The sequence below is a fragment of the Gekko japonicus genome, unplaced genomic scaffold, assembly GCF_001447785.1.
Source record: "Gekko japonicus isolate JY-2015 unplaced genomic scaffold, Gekko_japonicus_V1.1 scaffold1624, whole genome shotgun sequence".
NCBI classification, from domain to species: Eukaryota; Metazoa; Chordata; class Lepidosauria; order Squamata; family Gekkonidae; genus Gekko; species Gekko japonicus.
The window spans coordinates 385,900-401,676 of record NW_015176500.1 but is presented as its reverse complement, the minus strand read 5'-3'; the positions used below and the strand labels follow the sequence as shown (position 1 = coordinate 401,676).

The 15,777-nt window shown below is 43.5% G+C and overlaps 1 protein-coding gene across 1 annotated transcript in view; it reads left to right on the top strand.

Moving 5' to 3' along the window:
* PCNX2 (pecanex homolog 2 (Drosophila)) overlaps positions 1 to 15,777 on the top strand; it is a gene marked incomplete at its 5' end in the record, with an annotated part of 155,245 nt that overhangs the window by 30,453 nt on the left and 109,015 nt on the right. The window contains 2 exons of the mRNA XM_015427313.1: positions 4,059 to 4,168; positions 10,348 to 10,444. Of these exons, the coding sequence (XP_015282799.1) occupies positions 4,059 to 4,168; positions 10,348 to 10,444 (207 nt within the window). The remainder of the gene's footprint in view (positions 1 to 4,058; positions 4,169 to 10,347; positions 10,445 to 15,777) is intronic.

The following is a 15,777-nucleotide window of genomic DNA, read 5'->3' as shown; positions in this document are numbered from 1 at the left end:
CGAGCAGAAAAATAGAAGCGAGAAATTGCTGCAGCACTAACTTTAGCTACATTAATAGCCATTTTACGATGGTAGGACCAAGTAGCATTGGATTGGAAATAAATGCCCAGATATTTGAAGTGCTTAACCTGTTCAAGTTTGTTGCCATTAATAATCCACTTATGAGATTTTCGGGGATAGGGAACGACTAATACCTTTGATTTTTCATAATTCAACTCCAATCTGTTAATCACGCAATATTCATGGCAACGGTTCAGTAAACGGTTTAATCCAACACGAGAAGTAGACAAAAGAACCGTGTCATCTGCATATAATAACAAGGGAATAAGAGAGGAACCAAGTCTAGGGCTATGACCGTCTACTGATGACAAAAAAGGGGCAAGGTCATTTAGAAAATGGTTAAACAGATGGGGGGCTAAAATGCACCCCTGCTTTACCCCTTTCCTAATACTGATCTTAGGGGAAAGTCTCCCAGTCGAGGAACACCTGACCTGACAGAATGTGGAGGTGTGAAGTCTATCCTAAAGACATACAACTAAAGTAAACACATTCTTCCATGGTTTATTCTGATCTTCCTCTCCCTACCTTCCTTTTGTTCTTATCCATGTATTGAATTTTAACTTGTTGGTCTTTACAGAGTACAGGGAATTTTAACTTGTTGGTCTTTACAGAGTACAGGGAAGGTCCCTAGCAATGGGCTGAGTGTGTTACCTAAGGAACAAATATAGTAAGGTTCAGCAGTTGACTTTATGAACCTTGCAGACAATGGTTTATTAACTATTTTATAGGCTAAGAGTTTCAAGATGACATTCATGTGAGCTATTCTTTTTTTACTATTCTGTTTCACTTGTGAAACACATAAAAAGGGGGAATGCATTTGTGAAATGAATTCACTAAGCTCACCACGGGTTTGTGGCTTATTCTATCTCTACATTGTTGCAAATAACCTTTGGTGGAGATAAGCAATTCAGTTTGGAGCTTCCTTTCAAGTACAGTAGCACACAATTTACAACAGTCTCCATAAGATGATATGTTGAAACTGGCCACCACTCTGTGGTTTGTTCTAGAAGAGTGGGCAGGATGTGGAGATTCAGGTTTGTTCAGAATCTTAGCCCTGTACTGAGCAGTGAATCCAGAAGAAAGGCAGCTGTCATTTTACTTGCAGGGGCTTGCCAGAAGGTGTGGACTATCCACCTTATACGTTATGGGATCTTCTACTTTTTTGCCAGGCTGTCCTTTAGCCTTTATGCCTTATGAAAATGATAGATTTATTCATGACACTCTTGTGTTTCCTACGTCATGCTGCCATCAAGGATTATGCAGAAACACTGATGTTACCCAACAAACTCTAGCACATCCTTCTGGCATGGCTGCTCTTGGTCCATTACTCCACTCATCATTGAGTGTGTCTGCTTAATCTGCTGCTGGCTTCCCCTGCTATACTGTCCCATTATCTGATGCTTGAGGATACATTTGGTAGCACTATAACTGACAAGTGAATTATCTAAAAATGGCAACAACAACAAAAATATCCTCATGAGCAGGGGTCATTTGGAGCTGGAGCGCCGCCCTCACAGCCCCGCTTCTGCGCTCCTTTTTTCTAGAGTCGCGTCTTTCCATTATATTCTATGGCCCCATAGTATATAATGGAAACATCGCGCTGCTGCTGCTGCATGACTTCAGAGTTTCGTCTGTGGAGAGGGCAGGGGGCCCCTCTAGGAGCCTTCAAAAGCCTCCCCTTCCCTTCCCCAGCCGGCCTGCCAAGGCGGGCTGGGGGGGGAGCGAAGAGAGAAGGGGTTTAAAGTTTAAACCCCTTCTCTCTGGAGTCGCGCCACCACATGGCCCCATAGAATATAATGGAAAGATGACTCTAGAGAGAAGGGGTTTAAACTTTAAACTCCTTCTCTCTTTGCTTCCCCCCCCAGCCCACCTTGACAGGCCAGCTGGGGAAGGGAAGGGGAGGCTTTCGAAGATGCCTCCCCCCCACTTTTGCTTCCCCTTCTGGCATCACTTCCGGTGATTTCAGGGTGTGTGGCATATGCTAATGAGCTATTATGTTAATAGCCTATTAGATATGCTAATGATCTCCTACAGCTCTTTTTCTACTAAATGACCCCTGCTCATGAGTACAAAAGTATCTCCTCACAAAAGTGATCCACAGGTTGTCATAACTAGTTACTATTCCAGGCTGTCTTAACCACAAGAAGTTGGCATAGTTTAAAGTATATTCCCATGCTCATCAATCTTATTAATGAGGCATGAAGTGCTTTGGGATACCTGCTTTTTGGTAGCACTAACTTAATCTGTACGCTCATAATTTTGACTCATTTATCTTAATTAAATGCTTTAGTGGCAAAGTGTAGAATTTAAAGATAGTCTTCAAGCAGCTAGATTTTAGCAGACTCGATATCCACTCTACAGATGCATATTTAAAATAATCCTATAATACATTAATTACCTTTCACAAAATAACTACTATCTCAGTGTATAAAAATGATTCAAATTATGTGATAAGAGTTTTACAGAGTGGTTTATAGCTGTTCTAAATGGGATGCCCTTGGGTCTTTCCTACAGATATTTGAGAGATGAATTTTGGAAAACAGCTATCAAGTTTTGTTGTTCTTTATCAAATGAGTGATAAGGTGTTGAAAACCAAGTAGCTGTCAAAATAAATGTGTTCTGCTTTCTTTTCATTTGTTGCCTTGGGGAGATGGTTTTGAATATGTACAGAGAGTCTTGTTTTGAGTCTACAAATAAATTAGTAAAGCGTCACTAGATAAATCCTTGGATTTCATATTATAATTAGTACAAGAAAAAAACAAAGATGACATCACTGCCTGGGCAGTGCAGAACCTCTTGATGCTGGCATCGTTGAATCTAGTTTGTATGTGGCAAAAGTGGCTATAATTGTTTGCTGAAATGCAGCACCCTACACAGCACTCATTTTATTTCTAGTGTTGTCAGGGTATTTTAGAAACAGCCAGCACTATGTGGAAGTCAGTTCATGCCAGCAACTTCTCACATGATTACACTGTAATCATCAGCCACACCATTGTTTGCCAGTTGTGAACTGGGCCTGTCACATAATAGGCTGGAAATCAGTTGGCCTAAGATAAATTTTAATGGAGTTTAATTCAAAGAATTATTAGAGGACCGGGCTAGGGACTTTTCCGCATTCTCATTTTCCTTGCTTGTGGGGAAATGATGTATGGGTGCATGTTGGGGGTGTGTGTCAACGCCTTCAAATCCCAGGCTGGGCCTCTTATGGTTGCTGTTAAACTTGGGGGTGGGGGGGAGAGGTCTATTCACAGACCTTCTGATGTCACATTTTGTTCGGCCCTGAGCAGGGACTTGAACCTGGTTCCTCCAGACCAGCATTCTGTTCACTGGACTTTCATGCAGCACACATGAGACCTGAACATTTCCTGTGCTGTTCTTCACTATTTCATACAAAGGGCCATTAAAAGTTTCACAGAGTCTATACAGCTCAAGGCTGCAATTCATCTTTATTAAAATAAGTAGAAATAGTGCCATTTATTTCTATAGGTTGCACCCAAATATAGTATTGTTGTGCATAATACTCAACAGGACAGTCTTGAGGGTTACATTTACGGGGCAATTTATCATCCTGTATTTTTTAGTATTTCTTGTTCTTTGGGATCAACAAGGCAACATTTATGTTAAGTAGGGAGAGGGGAGATACTGGCACTGATTATTTTGCTCTTTCATATGTTGTATTTGAAATTCTCTATGTTGTTCCATTGAAGGGGAAATGAAACTAATTGATTTTAAATTATTATTTTTTCATTTTGCCTCTGAGTCTAGTGTCTTCAGGTTTAAGAAAAATCAGGAGCCATTTGGTTGTCATACAGTTTCTTTTGGCTTGTATAATTACATTCTATGTGTGTAACATCACAATTTCTTCCACATTTAATAGGCTGAGATTCATCTTAATCCTTTCAAATTGTGGAGTAACAGTTGACCTGTAAATTTATGAGCACAGATACAGTGATTAGTTTCTTTCTGAAGTATTCTTTGTTTCCCCTCTATTTCTGCAGGATCCATGGGATGCTCAACATATTCCTGCATTGTTTTCTGCTTTCTGTGGTCTTTTAGTTGGACTTTCTTATCATCTTAGTAGGCAAAGCAGTGACCCATCTGTTTTAGTGTAAGTAACCAGATTTTCCCTCCATTTCTTTAGCAGCAAGACTTGTATTGATGCTTTTGTAAAATAATATGAATGAGATGTTTTGGCCTTTGCTGTTGTAAGTCAGGTAGTAAGTCAGGTTCAAGCTAGTACTCAAGGTAGCTCCATACTTCACAGTCCACACTTCAGCTAGTATGCACTTCATATGGGAAACATCACATCTTTGCTGTATGTGGGACAGACTGGAAACTAGGGGCATGCATATAGCTGGTATAGCTGAGCCCAAGTAAAGCCAGGGTTTTTTTTTTGGGGGGGGGGGTTGCTTTTATTGGGGTATATTCAGCTGTACCAAATGGCTGGTGGGCTCCTCTTACAGCTCAGTTTAAACCAAGCTGTAAGACGAGTGAGCCCTTGGCTGGTCCTGCATTTGGCAGGGGGTTGGACTAGATGGTGTGTATGGCCCCTTCCAACTCTATGATTCTAGGCCAAGATCAGCCCGGGCCTCAGCTGGGGCTGGCTCCTCTTGCAGCTTGGCCTCAGCCAAGGGGGTGCCGAGCTCTCAGCTCCCACTGTCCCAGCTGATCCTCTCTTGCCTCCCTGCTGCACACAGATCTCGGGGCCAGCTTCTCCTGCACCCCTGCTTCTGTTATTGGGGAGGTTAAGCCCCCCGGTTTTTTAAAAAAAGATTTCAGATATTTCTACAATCCTGGAGCTTTTCTTGTGTTTGTAAAAAGTTCTGTCTTATCTGTTTGTGGCTCCAGTCTCTGGATTTTTCACAGATGGGGCCACATTGAGAATGAAACCTTGCTATTTGGATAATAGCAGGGGATACTTATGCCCTCAGTGACCTTTCCAAGGGCATCTAGCTGGCCATTGCCAAGGAAAGAATAGTTCACAGAAGTTTGTAATAAACTTTGGGGGCTCTTTAGAGGCTTGGAAAGGGTTTCTTGACAAGAACATGTATAATGACAAACACACTGTGCCGTTTATCTGCTGTTATTGATGTTCAAGTTGCTTTCAGTTCAGCTTGTTCTTTAATGTTTTCAAGTATATGTTTTCTTTATTTACAATTATTACACTGATCTAGATTCTCCTCCCCCCATTCTTTATTCATGTCCATTTGGTTCAATAGAAAATAGGTTTCTCCCTGTGATATTTCTGTTTTAAACTCATCTGGGGTAAAATCCTCACAGTCTCTCACCAAAGGAATCATCCAGACCAAGTTCCAGGCAGAATGAAAAAAGGGTCCCAGTTTTATAACTTTTTATAGCCCATTCCTAAACATTGGCCCTTTTCAGCAGCCTATCTATTCTGTTTCAGGAACTGCTACGAACACCCCTTTTAGTAGCCACCACAGAGGTACCTTGACTCTCAGGCTCCTTTGCAGTCCTCCCTCCCCAAGCCCTGCTCCTGGCAATGTAAACTGATCTCTCTCTCCTGCTGCACTCACATTTCCAAATGACAACAAAACCAAAATCCCTTTGCAAGCCAGCTGAAGCAAAGGGCTCCCTGCCTGAGTTCTGAGGATTGGCAAGCCAGCTCTCTGCAGCTTCTAGGAAGCAGTGTAAAGCAGTCTGCCCTCCCTCCTCCTGATCACAGCTGAGCTATGCAAAGAATTTATTTATTCTGCCAGAAAGTGTGAGTACAGGAGGAGAGAGATATCTGTTTACATAGTCAGGAGCAGGGCTTGGGGAGGGAGGATTGTAAATGAGCCTGCGAGTCAAGGCATCTCTATGGTGCCGCTATTACACTGACTTGCTATATTTGTTTAGCATTTCAGCGCTCACACTAGAACCTTTTTTTAAAAAAAGTCAGAGAAAGATTGTGCGAGAGTGGGGTGAAAAGGAGAGGGGAAAGAAAGTAGCACTGTTTGAAATGGCCAGATTGCTTCAGGGATAGCTCCTTAATGGAAGCCCCGTCTCTGTATCACTTTACTCGGGACCAGACCACTGATGGATACCATCGGAATAGAATGGTAATGTGAAAAGGGCCAGTTACACCCTTCTGAGCCCATCGACTTACATGTACAGCATATATAAGAAGGTTGACTTGCTGTGAGTTTTCCTTGTTTTCCCCCAAGATCCTTATACACAAGAAGGGGAATGATATCTGTTTTTTAAAAAAATAAAAATAAAATGTGTGGGTGAGGGCAGGCTAAATCTTGCTTGTTCCCACTACTTGCCACAATGTGCTCTGGTGCTTGAAGCAGTTTTCTCCCAACACAACTCTCTTTTCATAATGAAGTCTGGTTGGAGAGAAAATGTTTCTAGCACCACAGAAATGTGCAGGATCAGGGGTCATTTCCTGCAGGAGCGCACAGGAGCGGAGCTCCGGCAGTAAGGAGCCCAGGGGGCGGGCACATGCAACAAGCCCCACCCCCTGCTCCCAGCAGCCCTCAGTCAGAGCAAGAAGCAGCCGGGTAAGCTGCAGAGCCCCCCCCCCGGTCCAAAACAGTCCAGTGGCACCTTTAAGACCAAGTTTTATTCAGGTACAAGCTCTCCCTCCTCTGAGAGGACAGATCTGCACGTTCCCCCCCCCCAATAGCTAGCAATCCAAAACAGTCCAGTGGAGCCTGAGTAGTGGGTGTTGCCTTCTGACACACGTCCGGTGATGTCAGGGGTGTGGCATATGCAAATACGTTATGCTAATGAGTTATGCAAATGAGCTCCTGCACCTCTTTTTCTACGAAATGACCCCTGTGCAGGATTTAACTCCACTTAGATGCCCTCCAGCATTAAGCAAAGCATTTTGGTAGATGCTCTGCTTATCACTCTCTCTGTGTGTGTGCATGCTCGCGCACATGTGTGCACTCATGTACAAGTGCAACCTGGGTCTGCCCCTAGTCTGGTTCTACCAATAGCTACAAGCAAAGTATTTGCTGTGAGCTCATCAGATACAGTCCCAGTTGATTCTCATGCAAACAGGACCCATGCTCACGGAAAACCCTCTCAAAGCCACTGAGACAGTGCATTGATTTGTGGTGAGGAGGAGGAGGAGATGGGATTTATACCCCACCCTTCGCTCAGAATGGCTTACAATCCCTTTCCCGTACCCTCCCCACAACAGACACCCTGTGAGGTAGGTGGGACTGAGAGAGCTCTCTCGAGAACTGCCCTTTCCAGAACAGCTCTGAGAGAACTTGTGACTAACCCAAGGTCACACCGGCAGCTGCATGTGGAGGAGTGGGGAATCAAACCCGGTTTTCCCATATTAGAGTTCACACTCCTAACCACTACACCAAACTGGCTCCTAACCACTGCACCAAACTGAGGGAAGATGATGTGTGCAGAAATGCTAATGGGGACGATCCTGTTTGGTGAGAACATCTATGAACTGTTCTGGTTGAAGATGTCCCTGTCAGGCATGTATCTAGTGTTCTCTCACTGACCCTTCCACTGTCTGGGGAATTGAAACCAGGCATCAAGTTTCCAGAAACAGTTTCATTGTATAAAATGTCAGAAATTATTTCATTTGGTTTAATTATATTAAAGAATACATGTGATTTGGATCAGTCTTGTTGGCTTATTATCTAGTGCAAACATTCCTGGCTGCTACACAAAAGTGTTTCTTGACAAGTAAAATCAGTAGGACTGGGTACCCTGAGAATACATACTTATGGCTTGGAAGTAATTGATCTATGTTGCCTTTTGGCCAGAACCAGAATGTCAGTTCTTAAATGTATGTAAGAAAGGTTGTACAGGAGAATTTCTCAGTAGGGAATATAGAAGTTTTCTTCCATGTAAATGTACTTAGAACTGCAATCTGGCTATCCATTCCTCAAAAATCCATTACCACCTTCGGCTGGCTCGGCAGTTGGTTCCCTTCCTTGACCTCGATGACCTGGCTACAGCGATCCATGCGATGGTCACCTCGAGGTTAGACTACTGTAACGCTCTCTACATGGGGCTGCCTTTGTCACAAATCCGGAAGCTGCAGCTAGTGCAGAATGCTGCAGCCAGGCTATTGATGGGTCTCTCTAGACGGGACCATATCAAACCTGCGCTGAAAGCGCTGCACTGACTGCCAATAGCGTACCGGGTTCGCTTCAGAGTGCTGGTTCTAACTTTAAAGCCCTCCATGGTCAGGGACCGGCATACCTGAGGGACCGCCTTTCCCCATATGTTCCCCCAAGGGCACTATGGTCGGGGACTCAGCACCTCCTGGTAATTCCAGGCCCCAAAGATGTTAAACTGGCTGCAACCAGGGCCAGGGCCTTTTCGGTGGCGGCTCCTATCTGGTGGAATGAGCTCCCGGAAGAGACTCTGGCCCTGTGGGACCTTGCGCAGTCCCACAGGGCCTGCAAGACGGAGCTATTCCGCCGGTTTTTGAGTAGGAGCCACCACCACCATTATACCTTCACTGTTCCACTATTATACCATCACCGCACCACTATTATCTACTGGAGCAGGCATGGGGGGGGGGGGGGGGATGAGATGGCCCTGAGATGAAGAGCTGATGGCAGTGCTGTGTGGAACTCTTGTTGTTCTGGGTCTATCCTTCCAGAACGCCATCTTGTGATTAATGGATTTGTGACAACCAGAGCACTCGCACTTTATTGTGTTAAGATGTTTTTTTCTGTTTTTAACTGTTTTAACCTAGGCATATGTGCCTCTTCTCTTAGCTGCCCTGAGCCCGCTCTGGGGAGGGTGGGGTATAAATTTAATAATAAATAAATAAATAAAAGCGCTGAAATATAGGAGTGCATTTATAAACACATATATACAAACTAATGTAGAGATGTGCTGGGACTTTCTGATCTTTATAGGTCACAGGAGTTTTCAGAGTAGAAGACACAGAAATGAAATGCCATTATTTAAAATGTCAAAAAGTGGATACATGCTTTCCTCTTTAAAAACAAACAAATCTCTTTTTATTAATTCCTTGTTTATAGAAAGGATCCCTTGCCTTTTGCTTCAAATGAATCATTTCCGTGTCCTTGAAATCATCCCTTAGTTGCTTTTTATAGTTTCTAATCTCTCCTAATACCTTTAATCACATCTCTGCAGTTCAAATTGCTGTTAAATATCTTCCTTGGGATTAAAACACTTATTTTTGTGTTTAAAATGCATCAAATATTCATGGAATAACCATGATTAAAGTACATAATCCTTTCCCCAAAAAACATTCCTTTGAACTAAATTAAGGAGTAGTGAAAGGAAGACAAAAAAGAAGCTACATTTGAGATTAATACATTTTCTGCTAATGTAGCCGTTTCTAACCTTTAAAACATAGCTGCTTGAAAGAAGACAGGCTCTTAATCTGAGTGTAATTTCAACACCTGAGTTGCTGTAACTTGATTTTCTGTCGTATATGCAACAAACATATGAAAAATAAGATATTGATGGGGTAGTGGGTGCAAAGAGAAGGTCACGCTGGGAATCCAGAGACCTCATGATACAGATTGACTTCATATTTGTGAATATATATTTACTCAGACTCTGTGCTGTGATGGTACATGTTAGGTCTACTGAAGCTTTGGCTTTGCTTTGCCAGGGCTGGTGTCTGCCACCCTTTGAGGACAGATGACATGTGACAGATGGACAGGTGACATGGAAGCACTCACTGGCCACCAGAGCTAAATAGTAACAAAGGAGAACAAGAAGGCTAGACAAAGAAGTCTATCCAGCTCTGGTATCTGGAGAACTGGGTTTGAGTCCCCTCTCCTCTGCCACATGAAGCCTGATGGGTGATCTTGGGCCACTCACAGTTCTTTCCGAGCTCTCTCAGCCCCACCTACCTCACAAGGTGCCTGTTGTGGGGAGAGGAAGGGAAGGTGACTTTAAGCCGCTTTGAGACTCCTCAAGGTCTCTACCTTGGTACCAAGGTATAAAAACCAACTGTTTTTCTTCTGCTTGAGCACCATCATGTGGTAGAAGAAGGTCCCTCCATGCTGGTTGGAGGGCAGAGGCAGAGAAGCTGTTTAATCACAACTGAAATTTGTGACGATTTATTTTTGAAAGTGTGACTGTTATACAGAATATTCAAAGCCAGTTTTTTCCCTAAGTAAATATTTATTTACAATGTAAAAAACAGAGATTTTGCAGTCTTCAGATGCTGTCTTAAAAGATTTTACTCGGTTATCCATATGTATCCGAAAAACTGGGATCTCATACTTAAAATGCTTTCCTCTGAAGAGAATGAGAAATAGGTAACTAACAAGCTGTAACATTAAAAATGCTGTTTTGTTTTTTGTTAACTAGGTCTCTTATTCGGGGTAAATATTTTCCTCACTTTCTACATCAACATTTGGAAGATTCACAAAATGATCCACTTCCTGAGAAGATGAGAGAATCAGTGGTAGGGTTTCCTTTATTTATTTTTATTGTGGAAACATACCAAAGACCAGGGCTGTTTTAAAGACATCACCTGAAATTCTAGAGCCATGCTGTGATATTATTTTAGACATAATGTTCCCTTATGTTCAGTCAAATTATTTAAATCTCTAACAAGGAAACGAATGTGAGACAGAGCTGTGAACTGTTTCAAATGGAATCCTTATTGAATGACAGAAAGAAGGGCTTTATGGATGCAACTGTTTTCCTAGCTCTCTGTCTTCAGTGTGTAGAAGAAAACACTAGGGCCGATTCTGCACAACCACTTGCTCCAGTGTCACCCCCCGATAATATCAGCGGAAATTGATCAGTTCCCCACATGTTAGTCCGGATCAGCAATTGACCCGAATGTAATGGCTTTTCCCCCCGGATTTTCCGTCTCTGCTATTTTCAGGTTCTTTTGTTTTGCTGTGATGTTGAAGTCGGGGCATACCAGTGGGCAACTTGCAATTCGCGGCTGTTCCCTCTCTGCCCCTTTAACGCCCCTTTGCTTCTTTCCCTCCCCTTCACTCCCATTCCCGCCTATCAACACCTCTTCAACGCCCTCCTGCTTCTCTCTCCCCCTCCCCCCCTCCTTCCCGCCTGCCTGCAAACCCCCCCTTTGGTGTGTGCAGGATTTTTTTTTTATTTCCCTCCCCGTGTTGCATTGCAATGCAACAATGGGCCATCGTCGACCAGCATGTAAATATCCTTTTACATGTCCGAATGCTGTTTTCTCATTTCTGTTTGGCAATTCACTATGTGTAGAGGTTTAAGTATTCTTTTTCATGTTCATATACTGTCTTCCTATCTGCCCCCTCTCCCACTTCCCAACTGCATCCCCCCCCCTCCTTGGTGCGTGTGTGCTTTTCCCCCTCCAGCATTGCGTTGCAATGCAATAATCGCCCATCGTTTACTGGACGCAACAATGGGCCATCGTCGACTGGCGTTTAAATATCCTTTTACATGTCCGTATGCTGTTTTCTCATTTCTGTTTGGAATTTGCCATTTGTGTAAAGGTTTAAGCATTCTTTTTCATGTTCATATATTGACTTCCCATCCGCCCCCCCCCCGGCTGCATCAATGGATGCTTTTCACGGGCATCGAGGGTCAGAAATTAAAGGGACCAATCGGTGTTTCAGTGGGCGGTGCGTTACAGCGCAACCCCGCCTCCATTAAAAAAAATCAGAGGGAGAAGAGAGGGGAGGGAGCTCTAGATTCGGGGCAAGGTGACATGCGGAAATGAACACCCAGGCAAAACCCGGGTCAGATTTCCGTAATGCGGAAATGCGCACATAGAATCGGGCCAATTAGACTCGGGGGGAAAGGGGGGCAAAGCATTAGTGCGGAATCGGCCTAGGATTCTCTGATATTGTGGTGGTGCATAATTGCCTGTACATGTAAGTGTGAATAATTGTTACCTCATCCATGTAAAAGATTTCCCCCCCTTAGTTATATCAATCCTGCTGAGAAAAGGGGGAAAGCTATGTAGCTTGCCTTGGTATTTCTGCCGTGCCCATTTTGCCTTTTGACTCCTACAGCCAAGCATGTTCGTATTAACTGGATGTTCTAAACTGGACTGCAGATATTTTGTGCAGTGCTTTGCTTTGTGCTGCCATCTGGGAACTGTAGTTCAATCCTGTAAGCTCTGAGCATGTGTCAGCATGATAAATGCTGAGCACCGCCCAGCAACACAGACACTTAAAGTGCAGCTGATTTCAAATGATGTATGATTATGATGGTGTAATCCAAACAAGCTGGTAAATTGTGAGCCTTCACCAATGGGAGCTACCTGGCCAGTTGCCACTCTCGGTGCTGTTGTTTTTGCAGATGCAAAATCACTTTCATAACCGAAAATACTGCTTGCTTTTTAAATTATGAAGAAATAATTATTGCTGTTCTGTGGGATGCATGGAACACTGAGAGCAAGGTAAGTGTAGTTTCTGAATGATTTATTTGTGAAAATGGCATCATTGCAACTTGCCACACATGCACCCTTTGCCTCCAGTTGTCTGAACATGCCAAGCCACCCTTTTTTTGGCACCAAGTGTAGTTACAGTCTTGTATGATTAAGCTTCTCCTCTTTTCTGATCAATAACAGTGGTAAGCAGTGTTCCCTCTAAGCTGAGTTAGTGTGAGCTAGCTCACAGTTTTTTAGCCTCCAGCTCACACAATTTTGCCTTCGCTCAGGAAGGATGGCTCCAGAGCAAACTAATTAATGCAGTAGCCAAATGGCTCACTCACAACTTTAATGCCAGTAGCTCAGAAAGTAGAATTTTTGCTCACAAGACTCCACAGCTTAGAGGGAGCTTTGGTGGTAAGGTGTTGGTAGTCGAAAGCTGAAATAAAATTTCCATTTCTGGATCTGGTCTTCCTTCCTTTATTAACAAAGTGGCATAATTGCATTGCTTGCCTCCGCTCTCTGAATTAAAGGAGTTGCTTTTCTATTATATTTAAAGGTCTGTTGACATGGCAACTTCCTGCAGTCCCAGTTCAATATATATCAAACTGAAAGTCCTGGGAAATGATCATGGAAAAGTCATGTCTCTCCCCCTCCCCATCCCGCCTCTCCAAATACTGAACCAACATCCAGTTGCTTGCAAACAGAACATCCTGTGAAATGTTGACGATATGATGAATAAAATAGTGTCTTGCAGTATTCAACCATTGGTTTACAAGTTCCAGCTTCCACTAGCTGTGATTTGTGCAGTCAAGTTGCATCAAGAAAAAGTATGGAGTGATAATCTGAATATGTGAAAAAGTAATGTAATATTATAATGTATTTGTGTATTTATCCAGCCTGACTGCAGCATAAACCAAATGAACATAATATACTGTCAAGTGGTTCTTACGGTTAGTCTGCTGATCAGCTCCCATACACAGATACACACGCAGATGCTTTTTATAGTGGCCAATATTTATTATGAATTGGAGCTGTTGAAATCAGTATGTTTTTGAACTGAAGATAATTGATACACTCTGCAAAATTAGGCTAGAGCAGTTTACTATATGAAAGAAACCTCTCTGATTTCATATTCATGTTAGTAATAACTTACATTGCCTGTTCCAGTGACCTGTGCTACATTTTAGCTGCTTCAGTAGCACTGTAACAATTGTTAGCTTTGGTGCCTGGAATTACAAAGCAGCTGTGTTGGATAATTAACCATTCAGCTTGGGGGGGGGGGGACTTCTAGCTTCATAATTAATTTCATAGGCATCCACACGGTCAATTGCTGCATTAACCATCAGCCTTGAAGGTATTCATGTGTTGCAATGAAACCCAACTTCCTGCTTGACCTTTGAGTGCCAACAATCAGAGAACAAAGCTCCAAAAACCCAATTAAATCCATTTTTAAAAAGAAGCCCACAGGATATTTTATGAAACATTATAGATGTTTCATCTGTGGAGCTTGAGAGATCCAAAACAGCTTTGTGAAAGGTGAAAACCAAGCTACGAATTACCCAAAAAACTGCAACCCGATTTATCCTCTCCGCAAACCAAGGTTATCTCAATTCAGTTTTCTGCCCTAAGTGGCAGGACTGTGCTACAGGAAGATGCACCTCTCCCATTCAAACCTCCGCTGAACGGGTTCTTTGAGGCAGTTGGGGGAGGTGCCACTTTCAGCTAGCCCAACTCAGAGCCAGTAGAATGAGTGGGTGGGTAGAACCAGTAATGCACTCCCCAATCAGGCTTGCTTGAAAGTTTCTGCAGCTCATTGGAGCTGGGTGGGCTAGGAGACTGTGGTTGCCACCGTGGGAACACTTTCCTGGAGGTAAGCCCCATGAGTAAAATGCTCCATATGACTGTTGCAAGCAAATCTTTGATGCCCTTGGGCAATGTACCAGCCCTACCCAAGACCTATTGCTAGTGGATTTCTTTCTACATATTTAGACACTACAGCAAGATAGTGTCAAACATGTCTAGTGCCATATGTGCATTCCCCTTAGCAGGGCTCTTTTTGTAGAAAAAGCCCAGCAGGAACCCATTAGCATAATAGGCCACACCCAACAGCAGAAACTCATTAGCAAATTAGGCCACATCCCTGACAGCACAGCTCATTAGCACATTAGGCCGCACCCCCATGTTACCAGAAGTGTGGTTATCCAGCCACACCCACCTTTTGCTTGTTATTATGTTTACCTTGTTTGTTGTCAAAACCCAGGGCTTTTTTGTAGCAGGAACTCCTTTGCATGTTAGGCCACACACCCCTAATGTAGCCAATCCTAATGAGTTCCTGCTGTTGGGTGTGGCCTATTATGCTAATGATTTCCTGCTGGGCGTGGCCAACTTGGGAGCCAGCCGGAACTCCGTTCGTGTGCGTTCCTGCCCAAAAATAGCCCTGCCCCTTAGTATTGGACCTCTGTGGATGAGAATATGTTTCTCACCAACAACTCAAAATGCTATAATAATGCATTATCTTATCTGGACTTTTATGCTCATTGTATTATAGGTTTGCATCAGACTGACTGAATAATGCTATTGTCTTGAGTCAGTCAGCTATTCAGATGAATAATATTAGTTTCACTAAATATTCAGGACACTTATTTGAGAGAAGCAAATCTCACTAATTTCAAATACCAATAAGTCTGTCTCAGGATGCTGTTGATATGCGAACTCAAACCAAAATCTGTAAATGAGTATGTTGATGCCTGTTTTCATACAATAATGGTTCAGTCCATTTCAAAAATTTTGGTAGTCTCCATCAAGATGGATATATGACCTTATATCATTGCCACATTTTGGTGGGAATGTGCTGAACCTAACTCCTCTAACAGCATTCATGTACAGCCCAATCCTGAGCGGGTTGGGGTGGGGAGCGCTCAGAGCTCACTGGCTGCTTCACTGGGGTATCTCAGAGATGCACCCGTGCAGGACCCCAGCACCACTACTGGTGCTGAGCACTGGTGTAACACTGCTGTGACCCCCCCCAGATGGAGCATTGCTGGTAAAAGCCTCTGGCCTGGCAGGGGAGCGCCCAGGGACATTTGTGGGAGTTCTTCAGCTCTCTAAGGCTACTCCAGCTCAGGAATGTTCCTGGTACTAGGAGGAAGTTATGCCAGGAAACCCATGACTGCAGGACTTAGCATCTTGCACTAGGGTGGCCCTAACAGAGCCATCAGGGTTGTTATGCCAACTCCTCCAGGAAATTCCTGGAGACCCAATCCAAGTTATCTACCAAGGAAATTGGGTGGTTGTGGCTGTGCGTAAGTTCTATACCCGTCTATACAGAGGTCAGATGGTCGAAGGGGGAGCGCTCGCTGTATCCCAGGGAGTGAGACAACACACTAGAGTTAAGAATAAATGTTGTCTTTACTAAA